Source organism: Prionailurus bengalensis, chromosome C1 (genome assembly GCF_016509475.1).
Source record: "Prionailurus bengalensis isolate Pbe53 chromosome C1, Fcat_Pben_1.1_paternal_pri, whole genome shotgun sequence".
In the NCBI taxonomy this organism is placed as follows: domain Eukaryota; kingdom Metazoa; phylum Chordata; class Mammalia; order Carnivora; family Felidae; genus Prionailurus; species Prionailurus bengalensis.
In genome coordinates, this window is record NC_057345.1 from 71,934,656 (window position 1) to 71,953,950 (window position 19,295).

The following is a 19,295-nucleotide window of genomic DNA, read 5'->3' on the forward strand; positions in this document are numbered from 1 at the left end:
TTCTAAGTGCTTGGCATACAGCAACTGAGTTCTCACAGCTGCCCTCTAAAGTAGGCACTATCCCCATTTTACAAATAAAGAAGCCAAGGCAAAGTGAGGTGAGAAATGAAAGTTCAATGTTTGGGACATAATTTAAATCTGAAGCAGTCACAAACAGATCTGCTGAGAAATAACAAAACAAATCACATGTTAAAGTAAGAGCGACTCTTAGGGTGCCTCTTTGCTGAGATCAACAGGTGCCATAAAATTTCTTACTTAATCCTATCCAGAAGATACTAATATGTGCTAGAAATGAAAAGGTGAAGCTAAGGGTCACCTGGGTGGCTCAATCTGTTTAGTGTCCAACTCTTGACTTCAGTTCAGGTCATGATCCCAGTGGGATTGAGCCCCAAATGGGGCTCTGCGCTGAATGCTGGAACCTGCTTGGGATTCTCTCTCCTCTCTCTGCCCTTCCCCTGCTTGCGCTATGTCTCTCTTTCCCTTTCTCTCTCTCTCTCTCCCTCTCTCTCACACACACACACACACACACACTCTCTCTCTCTCAAAACAAATAAATAAACTTAAATTAAAAAAGGTGAAGCTAAGATATGAACCCAAGTCTCTCTGGCTCCAATACCAACATTCTTTCTTTCTATCACTCTGCCTTCTGCTACTGATACTGAGCTAACTAGGAGGGGAAAAAATGATTTATTCAACATAAGCAAAACTCTCTTTATTCCTTGTTTGATTACTCTCACAGAGATGTTTCACTGACATTTGTTCAACACAGATTAAATATAACCTAATGCTTTTTTCGACACTTAAAATGTGCTAGGCACTATTTTAAAAACTTTGCATGTATTAACACATTCAATTTACAATGCTTCTATGTGCTATGTACTTTAAAAGTTTCATGTAGAGATGAATAAACAGACACAGAGAGGTTAAATAATTAGCTCAGGGTCACAAAGCTTGTAAGTGATAAACCCAAGCTTCAAAACCAGGCAGCCTATCACCAGAGTGCACACTCTCAATGACTGTACCATCCGACCTTTCTATAACCCCATACCGAAAGATCACTCTAGTGGGCGAGACTGCCAGTGCCCAAATGCAACAGCATGATATGTTCAAGGGTGGAGGTGAGCACTGAGGGCAGACTGGAGGAAGATCATGTCACCATCATTGCTGGAATGCAAATTGTTTCTAGTTTTGTATATTTAGAGCAGAATTTCTGAGTCTCAAACACTACTGACATTTTGGGCTGGATAAATCTCTTTTGTGGGAGGCTGTCTTGTGCATTGTAGGGTATTAAACAGCATCTCTGGATTCTACCCACTATATGCAGGTAGCACATCCCAGTTGTGACAACCAAAAATGTTCCTGGATGTGACCAAATGTTCCCATGGGGTGGGGGTGGGGTAGGACTGTACTGGTTAAGAAACACTGATCTAATGAACCAAATAGGGAGAGAATGATAAACAAATGTGGCAAATTGTTAACTGATGAATCTGGGTGAAGAGTGTTTGGGACTTCTTACAACTTTTCCATAAGTTAAAAATATCTAAATAAAGATTTTAAAAAATAAACACTTCTTGATTATGTTGGAAACAAATACATAAATATTCAAAGTATTTCAAAAAGGCAGTCAATATCCACTGTCTATGATAAAGAAAAAGTTCAATATGTAGAATTTAAATATAAAATAGTATCTTATTATTGTCACAGAAGAAACCTTTGACATGTCACAACCTATATTTACTTTTCTTTGATCTAATTTTTGGTATTCTATCATCTTTTAATGTATTAGGGCATATCCCAAAAATGCCAGTACACAATATTATCCAAGAGAATTTTCAGAGGAGGAAAAAGAGATATTCGGACAATCCAAGTCTTTGATTGACTTTCTTAATAATGCATCTATAAGGTAAAAATTGTATCTTAAAATTTTAAAATAAAACATAAAATGTGTATGTGTACTTATAGTGATAGGTCTTAAAAGCAACTCCATACATGGTGTCTCAATAGAAAATATGAAGTTATCAGATATGCATGGGCATATGACAAATCCTCAGTCTTTCCTTCCTTTCTATTGTCACCAGTGTGGACCTGGGAGATGTATACAGTTGGGTGTGTGGGGATGTTTTCCTAACAGCAAATTAACAATTATTTATTTACCATAGTTTTTTTTTTTTTTCAATGTTTAGTTTTGAAAGAGAGACAGAGCATGAGCAGGGGAGGGGCAGAGAGAGAGGGAGACACAGAATCTGAAGCAGGCTCCAGCTGTGAGCTGTCAGCACGGAGCCCAACACAGGGCTTGAACCTACAAACCACGAGATCATGACCTGAGCTGAAGTCAGACACTCAACCGACTGAGCCACCCAGGCACCCCATACCATGGTTCTTTTATTTAAGTCTTTTTTCTCTCCTCCTTACTCCCCTTCTTTGCTTCATTTACTTGTGTATGATTACAAAGATGAGGAGACATATATTGACGATACATATACATATACATGACGATGCTGATCTTTGTTAATAACCTGAAGTCGATTCAGATGTACCCTTGTACATCTTATTCCTCACCCCTAATTCCTGCGTTGATTCCACTCTTAGTGGATCTGAGAGAGGTGTCTTCAGAAAGCCCCTCCCCACACACACACACAGTTACTAGGAACCTGGGATTTCTAAATCAGAGAAAGAGCTTGACAAGTTCTCAGGTCAATATTGGAGTTCAGAGAAGCGGAACCAGTGGTGGACAGGTCTGCCAGTGGTACCCTGTAGGTTGGTTTCCGTTTCTTTCCAAAATTAAAAATTTGTTGGTCAAGTTCATACACAGCCCATGTTTTTCTTTTTCATTTTTAAGAAAACAGCATTAATTTTCCCACTGTTTAAATGTCCTGAAAATTCCAACAACTCTCAAAAATTGTGTCCTGTGTCTAGGGGGAGTTTGGTTCAAAAATTCCCCAATGATGCAAAGAGAGTGCATTAAACTAGACAAAATATATATGTATAGCTATGTTTACTCTGGGTCAAGGCTTCTTGTGAAGTTTGTTAAAAGGTGGAGCAAAGAGAGAAAGAGAGATGTTCCATCAATGCCTAACGACTAACAGCTGTTGGACAGACTGTCCCTTGCTAACTCGTCATACACTTTAGCTGGCTTGCCTGCTGTGTCATTGTGCCAGCCACCAGGACTATGGAATCAAAGCTGAGGACAGCGAAGCAAATACAATGCCTTTTAACAAAGAGCCAGAAACCCAGAGGCACGAACACAGTTTCTCCTCACAGAATTTCAGTTCTTGCAGGTCTCTGGAGAAGATATTAAAGATACAGAAAAACTGGTAGAATTACATCCTGTATATCTCATGGCAAGGCTAGGGGGACACACTACAGGCATAATTCCATGAAACCTCCCGAAATTGCCAGGGGCTCAATACTTTTAAAAGGGGGTTGCTGTTTTGTGGACTCTGCTGCTTGATGAGGGGAAATGAAAATCAGGTGCGGCTATGCCTGACTTTGAAGTAAGCCTCCTTTTCTTGTCTAGCAACATAGTTAAATGTATTTCTGCTCAGCTACAAAACAACAAAAACAAAAGAACAGAGTGCATTAACTATTTGCCACTCATTCATTTATGGGAAGCATGCTGTACTTTCCCTATGGGACAATGAGAAACACACAAGAAAACCTAAGGTCTCTCTTTCCCCGTTTCAAATTTTAGTGATTAAAATTTTTCCCGCTAAGAATATTAAAAATGAGAAGTCTATGTACAATCCATCTCAAGGGTATAAGTGGGCTATAGCCAATTCTCAATTATCGACATTGTGCATTATCTTTAGACCCTTTATTCTTTTATTTCGGTTGCCATGCTTAGAGAGGGATAGTGAACAGCTTCCTAATTCCCTCCCTGAGATGTGGGAAGGAGAAGCCGGAACCATGAGAAAAAAGAGGAAAATTGGCTATAGGAATTACAGTAGTCCTGGTCAAGAATAAATAAACCCATGTACATATATCACTGTCAGGTTTCCCACTCTAAAACTGTTTAAGGTTTATTCAGTTTTTTAAAGGCTAATATAAGCCTGGTTTTGTTCTGGGAAGAGTGCCCTTTTAGAAATGAGTTCTTTCTGAATTTTACTCATAACAAACCTGAGGGAAACAGTATCTTGCAAAAGAAAGAAATGATAAGAAAGGAGACAGAAGAATTCTCAAGCAACTGGGAAACAGCTCATTTGGGGGTGGGGGCGAGGGGAGAGAGAAACCCTTTAAAAGAAAAGTACTTACAGGCTTTAACTCAGACTACGGTTTTGCCAGCCTTCACCGCATCACCCTCAGAAACCACGTACTGGGGTGCAGGGAAATCAAAAAAACGAAACCAGAGAAAAGATGCTGTCTTCACTTCTCCCTTGTGAATTACTTCCTAACTTGAGCTAAGAGGGAAGAATCAGGAAGCCAGAGCAAAGGCCCCTGCTTGTAGCTCCTCTCTTGGAAATTCCTTTCTCATTCAGGATGAAACAGAGAAAAAAACAAAAAACAAAAAACAAAACCAAACCCAAGAGTTTGAAGGTGCTAACAAACGCTTCTACTTGAAGCTCCAGGCTGTGAACCTACCCTACCTAGGGTGTTTCAACGTTAATGCGTATATGAATCACCTGAGGATCTTGTTAGACTGCAGGCTCTGACTCTGTAAATTCAAGGTGGTGTCTGTGACTGCACTTTCAGCAAACTCCAGGTGATCATGATGATGCCGGTAGCATCATTGGGAAGATGAGTTTAACCAAGAGTATTCAATTAAGCAGTGAACAGTAGTGTTAATTCTTAACGGCAGGGGTATTAAATGGTTATCCTGCTTAATTACATTTTTAGGAGAATCTATTATAATATTTAGAGTTTATATTTAATTGTCTAAATAAAGGAGGGGATTTTCTTTCTTTTTTTTTAGTGTTTATTTTTTATTTTTGAGAGGGAGACAGAGCGTGAGCAAGGGAGGGTCAGAGAGAAGGAGACACAGAATCCGAAGCAGGCTCCAGGCTCCGAGCTGTCAGCACAGAGCCCAACATGAAGCTTGAACTCCCGAACTGCGAGATCATGACCTGAGTTGAAGTTGGACACTTAACCCACTGAGCCACCCAGGCACCCCAGAAGGGTTTTTTTTTTTCTTATTTTGGAACATTCATAATCAAGAGCCACTCTTTCAGCTTACCACACCTACTAAAAAAACAAGCTATTTGGACTATCAGTCATTAGGGTAAAACCTCTGGTGGCATTCTAATTGTGGGAGTCCCAGGGGTCATGTGAATGAGCTGGGTTTTCAAACCTAAGCATATGCAGGAGCAATAAACATGACAGAAACTTATAGTAACTATTTTTTGGTTTCGTTTTTTGTTTGTTTATAATACTACTTCTTTCAAGAACATACCTCAGTTTCATATTATAAACAAGTGAGTAGGGGCGCCTGGGTGGCTCAGTTGGTTAAGCGTCCGACTTCAGCTCAGGTCACGATCTCGTGGTACGCGAGTTCGAGCCCCGCATCGGGCTCTGGGCTGATGGCTCAGAGCCTGGAGCCTGCTTCCGATTCTGTGTCTCCCTCTCTCTCTGACCCTCCCCCATTCATGCTCTGTCTCTCTCTGTCTCAAAAATAAATAAACGTTAAAAAAATTAAAAAATAAAAAAACAAGTGACTAAGTAATGGTGGAATAAGTTGGTCAAACTCACAGAAAATAATTATAAGATCTAGAAAACAAGAGTTACACAGAAACACACACACACAACTATTTGAAGGCTCAAGAGAGTGACCTAAAGTAAGCAGAAACTGGAGGGGAGAAGGATAAGATGTGCACATTTGCAGTGTTTTTTCTTTAAGTATTGCCTAATCCACAGGAGGCTCAAGTGACAGAAACCCGTAGGCTTATACAGGTCTGTTGGTGACAGAATAACCAAATGGTCAGGGGGAAGTCATGGAACGGTGGTAGCCTCAGACAAGCTGAGACCCCAGTTCCACACAAAAAGTCTAACAAGATCCTAGGCTGCAGACTAACACACTCATTTTTAGGGGAAACCCCAGGAGAGTCCAGAAGGAACTACCAGCATCTAGAAGCTGAAAAATTAAGCAGAGATTTCAGCTACTATTCTACACAGAGAGCACAGAATTTAGAGTTTGAGTCCAGCCACGTTAACCACATTATAGAACAAACTCCACTTTTCAGAGGAACAAAAGAGAACCCAGAGTCTCTACAACACATCATTTATAATGTCCAGTTTCGTTAAATATGTAAAGTCACTAAACATGTGAAGAAGTAGGAAAATGGGACTCTAGGGTTCTTCCTGACACCACCTCTGGCCCCGAACAAGGGTTTTATTTTCCCCCAACACCAAATACATGGTATCTTTTCCAACACCAACTCTCGAACTCTCAGACACTCTCTGGAGTTAGTGCAGTCTCCCCAAGTTAAGGGGCTTAGTCTCACCAGCCTGCCAATCTCAAGTCCCAGGAGTGCTACACATAGTTCTGACCAGCCAGCTATAATGAGTTTGATACTTCTCCAGAATGACTCATCTAACTCAGGAAAGCGCTTCACTTACCATCACCAGTTTATCGTAAAGGATGCGACTCAGGAGCAGCCAAATGGAAGAGCTGCATAGGACAAGTTATCAGGGGTGGGAGGGGGGGAGGGGGGGCCTGCCAACCTCCCGGCACTTTCTTGCCTTCACCAACTTGGGAGCTCCTATCATAACTTTTAAGACAGGAGCCTGTCAAGCCAGGGCCCTAGGCTATTAAAAGATGGGCCTAAAGGCGCCTGGGTGGCTCAGTCAGTTAAGCCTCCAGTTTGGGTTCAGCTCATGATCTCACAGTTCGAATAAACATTGAAAAAAAAAAAATATGAGCCTGGTATTCAGAATGTTCTTAAAGGGTCAATATTAGCATTGTTAGCAGGATAGGTCTTCATTTTAGGGCTTGTCTCCTGTATTGCGGGTTTAGCAATGGAATAAAACACATTCGTGCCTCCAGGACTTTGTGATAACTAAAACCACCACCACAGATGCACATACAGCATACTTCTAAATTCCAAAGCTTCCCTTGAGAATCTTACTTGTTTTACATTTTATATACATTATATATATGTGTACAATATATGTACAATATATATACGATATGTATATATTATAATCCTGATTAATGTATAATCCTAAATATATATATAAAATCCTAATAATATATTTGTATACAAATTAGTACATATGATCATTTGGTACCAAACATGGCTAAGAAAATGGCATTTTCTGTCAGTTTGGGTTTTTCAGGAAGCAAATGAGACCGAGTGTAAAACAGAGGTTTACTGAGGGTCCCACTGTGTAAAAAACAAAAAAAAAAAATTTTTAAGTTAGCAGGATTGGTTGGGCCCCTGGGTGGCTCAGTTGGTTAAGTGTCTGACTTCAGCTCGGGTCATGATCTCGAGGTTCGTGGGTTCGAGTCCCACATCGGGCTCTGTGCTGACAGCTCAGAGCCGGGAGCCTGCTTTGGTTTCTGTCTCCCTCTGCCCCTCCCCTGCTCACGGTCTGTCTGTCTCTCTCTCTCAAAAACAAATAAACTTAAAAAAGTAATAATAAATAAAGTTAGCAGGATTGGGCAAATAAAGCTTCAGCAAAGTCGCAGTCCACCCCGGCAGGAAGCTCCAGAGGGAACCAGCCTGTTGGAGAAGTCCTGCAGGAAGCAGAGCTTGGCAGGCACGGTGTCCCTGCAGCTGTCAGCTCAGTCATTGGCCCGGGAGAGCACAGCCTTGGCTGGGAAGCGTCTGCAGATGGCGAAGGTGTTCCAGACCATCAGCCAACAACATCCTGGCACTAGAAGTTTTGAGTAACACACAGACAGGAGGTTTCTTTCTCTTAAGTCACATATTTCACATGGGGGTAATCATTAGTTACCAAGTATAATTGAGGATATTTTGGTTTTTTTCCGTATGAATGAAGTAGGAGGAGCTGCCGAAAGACCTATCATTGAATACTATAATCCAACATCTTGTGTGTGTGTGTGTTTTGTCCTAACAAAATAGTGTTGAAATAGCCCTGCAGCAAAATGAAATCATGAACACATTTATTGATGACTGGAAGTGCCTGGCAGAAGAAGAAGGCACCTTTGGAGACAAAACTGATACCCACCTGAAAGAGTACCAGTCCTTTACCGACCTTCATAACCTAACAGAGAATATGGTCACTTCCATCTCATGGCATCCAACTATCTATGGTGAGATGACCGTGACTGTGGCTCTCTTTGGTGAGGGCAAGGAAAGTCTTTTGCTTTTATATGTAAAATTACACACTACCTAAGTATCTCAGTTTCAGTAAGACAACTTCCAATTGCTGAGTGCACCTGCCGGGATCTTTCTTGGCATCCTGCAGTCCTGTGTTCTCCCAGCACCTCACTGTGGCCTCTACAAGGACAGAACCAAGCTCACGCCAGGGAAGTGACTGTCTCAGGTCACCCAGCTGGTGAAATGCTGAATCTGGATTTGCCTCAGCCTCTTGGGACTCCCAAGGCTAGCTCCATTCCTCCTGATACTCTTCCTCTCTGATTACAGGGCAAGAAAGGAAACACACCTCCTTTGTTATTTTTTTTTATGTTTACTTATTTTTGAGAGAGTGCAAACAGGGGAGGGACAGAGAGGGCGGGGCAGAGGATCCAAAGCCCGCTCTGCACTGACAGCAGCCAGTCGATGTGGGGCTTGAACTCACGAACCTTGAGATCATGACCTGAGCTACAAAGTAGGTTGCTGAACCAACTGAACCACCCAGGCACCCCAAACACACCTCCTTTAAATCACTCAGCAGCCAAGGGGGGGTAGCCTCATGTGCAAATGCAACTAAGCAGAGAAAAATGTCCTTTCCCTCTTTTTTCCTCTTCCCCTCCCCCACATTGGCCTTTTTCTCACAAAAAAATTTTTTTCTTACTAAATCTTTGAAGTTTACTGTTTACACTAACAGTACATCTCAATTTGGACTGACCACCTTTCAAGTGCTAAATTAGCAACATGTGGCTACTGGCGCCGTATTACACAGTAGAGCTCAAAGAGACTCTTGGTCTCTTATTGAATATATTTGTTTCATCAAAGTGGAAATGAATAGTGACCATGTAGAGCAATAAAACCTACAAACACCTCTCCATGTACAGTTGCTGCAGGTTTTAACTTCTAATTGTGTCTCAATCAGGGTTAATAGCTGTGTCAGTGGCTGTAAGACTCTCCCTTGAAGACAGAGTCCACTTTTCTGGTAAATTATTGCTGCAGCCATCACTAATTCTTTTCTGGAGTTTCTCCGATCCCATACATCCTCAGGTAATTGAGGAAAGTTGCCCACATAGTCTAAAAATATCAAATACTATGTTCACGTTTATCTTTAGCGGTTTTAATTGCAAATTACTTTATAGTTACTTAATATGGTAAGCCCTTATGAAGTTAGGCTTTCTTCGATTCAGAATTTGTCATCAATTTGAGCAAGACTAAAGTTTACAGTCAGTTTATTGAACAAATCAGTATGTTATTTTCAAAAAAGATTTTAAGAGGAACGTTAAACCATTCTTAAAAAGCAAACTCTTTTATGGGCTTCCTTTAAACACTATTTGTTCAAATGCAAATAAATGTTAATTTCACATGAATTTCCTCAGTTCCGAGGATCACCAGTAGGTGATGGTAATGAGTACAGACACCTGTGTGGGAAACACAGGGGGGCGGGGCGGGGGTGGGGACCATGGCCCCAGAAAGCGTACAGCCCATCTGTGGGCACAGCGACTCTTCAGCTCTCTTGTTGCCAGGTGTTGAACTTGTCAAAGGAATCCAGATCAGAAATTTTGAGTGAAATCTCCCAACTTTTAAATAGTTCAACTAAAACCAAACCAAACGCACAAATCAACCCAAATAAGGCTGAGGCCTGGGTTTGCCCCACAGGGTTCTGTTTCTGTCATCTGCTCAAAAACAGTTTTATTTAGGGTGCTTTATAGTGTTAGATTAAGTTTTTTTTTAATGTACTTAAATATAATATTTTGTTTCTATAAAGTATTATATAACTAAGTCTTTCCCTAATAAAACCTAGCCTTCCTCCCTTCCTTCTTCCCTAATTCATCTGAATTCAGGCAGTTTTACTATAATAGATTGGGATACTTTAATTATTATAGACCTTGAGGTCAAAATAGCAGATCCCTGGTTCTTTCTTGTCAGCCTACTTACCACAAAAATGATGCCATTCTCTCACTGGGGTTTTCTAACATTTTCTAGTGGAGTAGAATTACTCACCAGTCCACAATGTGGAAGTGTGGCTGAACTTTCAGGCAAAAAGGAGGAAAGAAGGACCTTTTCCTCTATTTTAAAGACTAGCTTTTTAAAAAACAAGCAAATTATTAAAGAAATAATACAAATGATTTCTTTTGTTTTGTTCTATCAAAACTATAGGAGAATTTTTTTTTAATTTATTTTGGAAGTAGAGTTTTCTCTAGAATCCACAGAGTGTCAAATAAACAAAGATGATTAGCTCCAATTCCAGTCTGAAACCTTTAGCTCAGGGGTGGCAAACCAATGGCCTCTGGGCCCCTTCTTTCTTTTTTTTACTTTTTTATTAAAAAAATTTTTTAACATTTATTCATTTTTGAGAGACAGAGACAGAGCATGAGCAGGGAAAGGGTAGAGAGAGGAAGACACAGAATCCAAAGCAGGCTCCAGGCTCTGAGCTGTCAGCACGGAGCCTGACATGGGGCTCGAACTCACGAACTGCAAGATCATGACCTGAGCAGAAGTTGGACACTCAACTGACTGAGCCACCCAGGCACCCCAGGGCCCCATATTTCTGATGGTTTTGTTTAAAGAAGAACAGTAACCATGCAAGGATTTTGCTTGGTGGTAACATATTAACACAGGTGCCAAAGAGATTTAATATACCTATTCCTTACAGGGCCTCCTTCTTACCCTCCAGGCACTTGAGTTTGTTCACCTTCTGTGTTTGGTATTATTTTAAAATTTGAACTATTATCAGTGGCCAACACCTTTTTTTTTTCTCATTCAACGAATTTTCTTTTTCAGTGCTCACTCTGTGCCAGGCCAGCTAGACAGCGGGGAACAAAACAGACAAATATCTTGTCCTCACAGAGCTTACCTTCATACTTCTCAGAAACACTAAGCTTAGTCTTTTTCTTTATAAAAAAGTTAAAACATCTCCCAGCAATGACCCATGGAAGGTGGAGGAAGGGAAGACCTGGGCCCCTTGAGAATATAGCTCTCTCATACACGTAGCCAACATGCACAATACAATTTATAGCAAAAGCAGTTTCCCATCCAGAGGTAGGATTCTGGGAATAGACTCTATGTCCACATTTCTTATAGATAGCTATAAAATTCAACTTTTGATTGTCTCAATATTATTTTCTCACTATGATCTTAATAGGTTTTCTCACTCTGTCTTGAATTTGGGGGGTTTACTTTAGTTAATGCTGGAGAGCCCAGATGACATCTTCTGCTTCAAGTTCTGTCCGAGTGACCCTAATATCATTGCTGGAGGCTGCATAAATGGGCAGGTATTTATGGATTTTTTTCCCCAGCTATTTGTTAATTAAGATAATATTGGTAGGTTTTAAAAAAAAAAAAAAACATAAGGAGCCAATTTAGCAGAAGGAAAGCATGCCAATATTGTGCCAAAAACTGGGGTATACAGATGTGTTAGACATGGTATCAGGGCTTTCAGTGTCCCGGATAATCTACTTATAACTGCAACAAAATCGGGTCAAATCTGTTTGTATTGTTGGAATAGAACTGAACGTCGTACAAGATTCCACAGAAGACCAAAAACACAAGCTAATATTAATACCTCTTGGTTACGAGTCCTCTTCTAACATTTCCCTGGTGATAGCAGTCAGGCACTGGTCCAGAATTTGAACAGAAATTCACTGGAAAAACATATATTTATTACTGAACTGACATATGTATAATTTGATACCATATTTGCTTTTTTCTTCTTTTCCTTTCTTTAAAAAATATTTTAATTTATTGTTTGAGAGAGAGGAGCGGGGAGAGGAGCAGAGAGAGAGGGGGACTGAGGATCTGGAGCGGGCTCCGTGCTGACAGCAGAGAGCCTGACGCAGGGCTCAAACTCATGAACCATAGGATCGTGACCTGAGCTGAAGTCCTACACTTAACTGACTGAGACACCTAGGAGCCTCTCTTCTTTTCCTTTCAAGTTATCTAAGTTATGTGAAATTTAGATCCTGTCTTCCAATTGCCTGTTTCTCTAATAAAGCAAAACAATAATCTTAAAGTTGTTTTATGATCATAATTTAAATTCACTGTGACCCAGTGAGTGTGACCATTAAGGGCATATGGTCTTCTGTTGTGCGGCTAGGAAAACTTCCTTGTGATTGAAAATTTAAATGTCTACAACATCCATGACCATTTATCCAAAACCAAAACAACCGGAAAATAAAATTTCCCCCTCAGTTTTGTTCAACAATAATTGGTGGTCGGAATGATGACCCAGAGCCCTGTAAATCCTGAAATGCTTTCAGTTGCTCATTATGAAGGTGATAGGACTTTGTTTAAGAATATTTTAGAAAAGGGGCGCCTGGCTGGCTCAGTCAGAAGAGTACTGGACTCCTGATCTCAGGATTGTGAGTTTGAGTCCCGGGTTGGGTGTAGAGATTATAGAGATTAAAGAAATAAATAAAAACTTTTTAAAAAGAGAATATTTTAGAAAAGCAAATGATGAAAATAAAATAACCTGCAATTCTGTAATCCTGACATTTTAACATTTTAGTGTGTTGAAATGACTTTTAATCATTGAAAATTATTCTAATTTAGTGTTGCACATTCCAGTTTATTCTCATTTTTCCAAAAATGATGAACCGTGTATACGCAAATTTGGAGTTGGCTAGAATATCCAATTAAGTAGAAATCATCATTTTCTAGCCTTTTTGGACAATTGGGTATCTGTGCTTCTGAAGAACAGGTAAAGCATCTCTCCCCACAATTACAGCACTTTCCCAAAGACAGAGGAAGAAGTCTTCCCAAAGCAGAGGAAATTACATACCGTTCATCTTGGAGTTAAAAAAAAAAAAACTACTAGCCTTTATTAACACAAGCAGAAGCACCAAAATCAAAGTGCTAAAAATACTTTTTAGAGGAGAAAACATTCTTTTCCCTATTAAAAGTTGCTGACTTACTAAGGATAGAGGCTAAATTTGATTATCCTTCAGGGTCATTGATTTATCGGATTGTATGCCAATACCAATAGGTCTTAAAAAATCTTTAAAACCCAATTAGCTATTTCCTGGAAATATGTTGTAATAACATTTACTTCTGTTTTAGATTGTCCTGTGGGATATTACTGCACATGCAGATCGCATAGAAAACATCAAGACAGGAGGTAGCAGAAGTAAAAAAGCCACGCTCAAGGTTAGCTTTTTAGAACTTTTCCCTCACAAGTTTTTCCGATTCAGGAGTTCATCAAAAAGCACATAACAGAACTGCCAAGCTAAACAAAGTCTCAACAGAGCGGGAGGAAAAAGTATTATTTCCCACGCCTTCACATCTGTTTGTGGACATGTTCTGAATCACCTTTATGTAGGCCCTTGTTTAAGAAGTCAGTAAAACAAGTCTCATGGTTTATCTGAGGATGGTAGGTTATTTTTGTTGTCAAATAAAATAAAGGGACCAGGTGACTTGCCTACAATGATGTCGTGGAGAGAGCACGGGACAGAAGGGCCGTGCATATAGGCTCCGGACGATAGTCCTGTGAGTTCGGACAGGCCCTCTCACCCCAGCAAGCATTGATTTTCTCATGTGTGAAACGAAGGGGTTACAGTCTTTCTGATAATAATATCCTGTGATTTTGCGAAGCTGTGGATGCTGCCAAGAGGGTTGAGGAAAGATTCCTCGGCTCCCTACACAGTATGGACCCACCATATTGCACAGCTCTACCCCAGCTCTTCAGCCTGAGCAGCAACAGTCCTCTCACCAAGACACGGCGGGACGTGGCCTTCTGTGCGTGCACGAAACACTCCTTCGGAAATGGGATCTCACTGATTCTGTAGGGGGTGGGTCAATAATTCTTGTTAAGTTTGAAAGCTTAGATTAAGCTGAAGGGAAAGTACATAATCTTATTACCTTAATATAGGATATGCAGAAACACTAATTTATGTTTTTCTCTGAACTAGTATTTCTCCAAGTTAACTAGTTGTAGATGGAATAACTAGTAAAGTATGAATTCACTCATCAGCTCTGTGAAAGCAGCACGTAACGTTCTCTTGACGTTTTTCCAGCCCATGTTTCTCCTTGAACCAGACAGTAATAAAGAAGCGATGTATATCAGACACTGCGCAGTCTCCTCAATAGAAAATGGTCATAAGAAAGTAATTACAGATATACACTGGCTGTCTGACACATTTGAGGTGAGTCTGGATGGTTTCATAATTCTCTCCTGCTGGATTGTACATTCTCGGAAGATCTTCATTCAAAGATTTTATTCAAGTCAACAATTCACTTACATTCAAATCATGAAATAACTGGGAAGCAGGCGTCAAATGGTTGTGTCAGTGTTGCGTGGCCAATACCTGACTTGGAGATCAGAATAAGGCCAAAGTTTCAACTTCAATGGTTTATAAACCACTGAACGATGTAGATGGTGTCAACATTGATATACTACAATAGTGGAGAAGATAAGAGTTTGATATGTAAAAATAGAGTGCAAATATTTTATACCCTTAGCCTTTGTGGGTTTAAAAGTCATGATTTCAGGGGCCTCTGGGTGGCTCAGTCAGTTGGGCATCCGAGTTCGGCTCAGGTCATGATCTCACCGTTTGTGAGTTTGAGCCCCTTGTCGGGCTCTTGTGCTGACAGCTTGGAGCCTGGAGCCTGCTTCGGATTCTGTCTCTGGCTCTCTGCGCCTCCCCTGCTCAAGCTCTGTCTGTCTGTCTGTCTCTCTCAAATATAAATAAACATTAAAAAAAAATTTTTAATAAAAAAATAAGTGGTGATTTCAGCTAGTTGGAGCAGGCGACTCTGAAGCGCTGTGACATATAATAATGTGCTATTTTGCCAAGGCACCTTTGAACTGGTAGGTGAGAACTGGTCATGCAGTGAGTGAGTCCAGCTGACTGCCCAGCATCCGCAGTGCAGTTTGGTTTCGTAGTTCTATACCTGACTCACCAAGTCTGGTGTCAGTGAATTTGGAAACTGGTAAGCTCCCCAGATGTCTCCCTCGGAGACCCTGAGGGTCTCCCGTGTACTTTCAGAATATCAAAGCATATGATGAGAAAGTAAAGTTATAAAAGGCAATTCGCCTTTCAATGTATTCAAATGGATTATGCAAACAAACAATACTTTTAAGACTCATAATGGACCAAAACAAACAGCCCAGATAGTTTCTATTACCTATAGAAGTTTAACATATGGTAATGGAAGGAACTCTCGGCCCCAACTTCATTTCAGCTCACACCATATATACAAATTAATTCAGATGATTATAAAGTTAAATAAAAATAGCAAATCACAGGAAAAATGTAATACATCAAAACAGAATATCATAGAATAGCATATTTCTAGATCGAGGACAGTTTTCTAAGCTAATTAATGTTGAAAGAAATTCAAAACATACACGTGTAAATTTCTAAATTAAAAAATAAAAAGCAAACAACAAAATGGAAAATATTGGTCTCAAATATGGTAAATACAAAATTTCCAGTAAATAAAATATATACTGTATACTATACAATATAACTATATACAATATACTGTATACTAACTATATACAATTAGTAGATAAACACGAAAATCGTTCAGGCTTTTTAATATCAAAGAAATTAATCATAAAGCAACAATAATATACTATTCTGGACCTATTTATTTTTTCAATAAAAATTTAATAAGTAATAAATAATAAATAATAAATTTAATAAATAATAATACCCTGTGTTAAAAAGGATGCAATGGTGAGGGGCGCCTGGATGGCTCAGTCGGTTAAGCGTCCGACTTCAGCTCAGGTCATGATCTTACGGTTCATGAGTTCGAGTCCCGCATCGGGCTCTGTGCTGACTGCTCAGAGCCTGGATCCTGTTTCCGATTCTGTGTCTCCCTCTCTCTCTCTCTGACCCTCCCCCGTTCATGCTCTGTCTCTCTCTGTCTCAAAAATAAACGTTTAAAAAAAAAATTTTAAAGGATGCAATGGTGAAACCAGTAAACTCTAACATTGCTGGTTCCAACATAAAACTTTTGGAATACAATTAGTCAATGTGGTTCTTAAATCATCCAAATTTTCAACGTTTTGAACAGTAATTCAAATTGTGGGAATTCATATTCATAAGAAATAATCCAACTCAGGGGCGCCTGGGTGGCTCAGTCGGTTAAGTGTCCAACTTCGGCTCAGGTCATGATCTCATGGTTCGTGGGTTCCAGCCCCGCATCAGGCTCTGTGCTGACAGCTCCAAGCCTGGAGCCTTCTTCACATTCTGTGTCTCCCTCTCTCTTTGCCTCTCTCCCACTCATGCTCTGTCCCTCTCTCTCTCTCTCTCTCAAAAATAAAGAAACATTAAAAATATTTTTTTAAAAAAGAAATAATCCAACTCGTGCCTCAAGATACAAAATTATATGCACATCTTAACAAACTGTGTCAAAATGTATTCATGAAAAGAGACTGGAAAAGAATATAGGTTAGAATTATATTTGATTTTAAAACCTACTTTCCAAATGTCTATAATATTATACTATGTTGTTGCTGTTTTTAAAATCATTAAAACATAAAAGCCCAGGCGAGCACGCTTCTGGGCTCTCGCCCTGTACTTCATACCGCAGCGAAGGTTCAGCAGAGGGAGAGGCGCACAGACTCTGGGTTGCTTATCAGATCTGAGTAGAAGTTGGCAGCAGTTGGGAACCTGAGAGGGTTCAGAGCGTGGTGGCCTCAGCCAGCTTTCCAGGGTCTTAATTCCTGTGCCGTCTACTGGCCGCAGCAATACAGCACCTGTCTCCCTCCTCCCACCCCTACTCTCACTGCTTATTTGCTGTTAGAGCCCCTGCCTTTGTTTACTTTTTGCTCATCAGGAAAGTAGGGAACCAGGGAAAGTCATGTTTCCCTATGGATTCAAGAGCAGCACTTTCATAGATTGCCACACAACCTTTCACCTCATTTCAAAGCTAGCTGCTTGGAATTTGGGACCTTCTAGGACCCTGAGGAGCCATTAACTGTGCTAGGTGGCTGTGGGTATCTAATGTAACACTAAGCGTCTTCTCCACTGACCTTATCTGCTTAACAATCTCATAAAACCTCCTGTTTCATTCCACCATTAATCGTAAAAAACAAAAGAGCCTATGATTCTAATTATAATGGATCATCAAATTATGATACACCATCTACATGTTATAAGACTATTAAAATGATTTATGAGTACATAGGAAAATGTTCAAATGATATCAACTGAAAAATCTAAGGACAGAAATTTTTACGCATGCTAATTAAAAGTATGTAAAAATGTTTCTGTGAAAAAAGACTGGAAAAAATATGTGGCAGAATTATATTTTATTTTAAAACCTATTCTCCAAATTTCTGTGACAGTGTTATATTCCTTTAATAAAAATTAAAACCTGAAAATATTGAAAGAGTAAAAAGCTATGAGAAAAGTCATTACTGTTCTAGGTACAAGGAATTTACTTCTTATGTTTTTAAAAAACAGATTAACAGAATGGGTTCTGTCTTTGAGAATCGAAGTGGAATATGCTGTCAACTTGTCACATGTTCGGCTGATTGGTAGGTCTTTGTTAGTGTTCATGGGTCAATTCAACATGGGGGTGGGTGGGGAGGAAGGTTTCCCCACAGTTCTAGCAAGCAATGCTCTGGACACCAGCTGGGTGTCTTACAACTCAATTCACTTCTGACACTATCTGCCCGGATTCACAGGTTAAGGTTCAGTCCTACCTGACTGCTCTCTCCACCCCCCACCCTCGCCACCCCCTTTCCCCTGCCACCTCAGACGCCAGTCACAAGCCCAGGTTGTTACCTGTACTTCTGACTGACATGCTGTAGATTGGAAGTTCCCAAGATTCCCTCTTCAGGTTGGATTAATATGCTAGAGCAGGTCACAGAACTCAGAGAAACAATTTACTTATTAGATTACTGGCTTATTATAAAAGGATGTAATTCAGGAACAGTCAGATGGAAGAGATGCTTAGGGCAAGGTATGGGGAAAAAGCTAGGAGTTGCCATGCCCTCTCTGGTGCTCACTGTCCCCAGTCTCCATGTGTTCACCAACAGGAAACTCTGAAGCCTGTCTTCTTGGGGTTTTACGGAGGCATCATTACACAGATACCATTGATAGAATAATTGGCCATTGGTGACTGAACTCCCGCACCTCTCTCCGCCCAGGAAGTCAGGGGATGAACTGAAAATTCCAACTCTCTAATTGCAAGGTTGCCTCCACTGGCAACCAGCCTCCATCCTTAGGTGTTTTCCAAAGGTCACCTCATTAACATAACAAAAGACACCTTTACTACCCTCAAACATCTAGGAAATTCCAAGGGTTTTAGAAGCTCTCTGCTAGAATCCTGGAGGAAGATCAAATTTATGTACCTTACAATTCACAGTATCACAGTCTTATTTTAAACATTACCTAAAATGTTTTCATACTATATATCCTTTTTTTCCCTAGATGCTTCTAAAATCATTATCTTCTCCTGTTCCTTAAATAATCTTTATTGTAGCAATTAAACCTGATATAATAACAGGACAGAAGAGATTATTGCTGGTTGAGAAAATATTTTTATAGATACAAATATGTTGTAAAAAGAATTAACGAGGCTTCATGGTTGTTAATGTTGTATAACATTATCCATAGTTATGCTGCTTCTTTATATTCTCATATTTGTAAATTTACATTCAATTTTATCTCACAAAGATTACAACAGTTAATTGGGAAAGCTTCTTTTTGAAAGTGGAAAAGTTTTACATTAAAAAAAAATTTTTTTAATCTTTATTTATTTTTGAGAGAGAGAGAGAGACAGATGCAAGCAGGGGAGGAACAGAGAGAGGAGGGAGACACAAAACCCCAAGTAGGCTCCAAGCTCTGAGCTGTCAGCACAGAGCCTGATGTGGGGCTCAAACCTATGAACCATGAGATCATGACCTGAGCTGATATTGGATGCTCAGCCGACTGAGCCACCCAGGCACCCCAGAAGTTTTACATTTTTATTGCATATTCATAAAAGTTTTTTTAAATAAACAATTTGATAACTATGTCGGAGAATGTTCATTTAAATAAAATCACATCTCCCAATTTCTGGAACTAAAAATTCACAATGAAGTAGGAAATATGA

The 19,295-nt window shown here is 39.9% G+C and overlaps 1 protein-coding gene across 2 annotated transcripts in view; it reads left to right on the forward strand.

Moving 5' to 3' along the window:
* DNAI3 (dynein axonemal intermediate chain 3) overlaps positions 1-19,295 on the forward strand; it is an 82,860-nt gene that overhangs the window by 26,920 nt on the left and 36,645 nt on the right. For both annotated transcript variants that reach the window (XM_043575462.1, XM_043575461.1), the window contains exons 8-14: positions 1,787-1,903; positions 8,019-8,209; positions 9,172-9,296; positions 11,432-11,521; positions 13,305-13,391; positions 14,258-14,386; positions 17,660-17,733. In XM_043575462.1, coding sequence (XP_043431397.1) covers positions 1,787-1,903; positions 8,019-8,209; positions 9,172-9,296; positions 11,432-11,521; positions 13,305-13,391; positions 14,258-14,386; positions 17,660-17,733 — 813 coding nt within the window. The remainder of the gene's footprint in view (positions 1-1,786; positions 1,904-8,018; positions 8,210-9,171; positions 9,297-11,431; positions 11,522-13,304; positions 13,392-14,257; positions 14,387-17,659; positions 17,734-19,295) is intronic.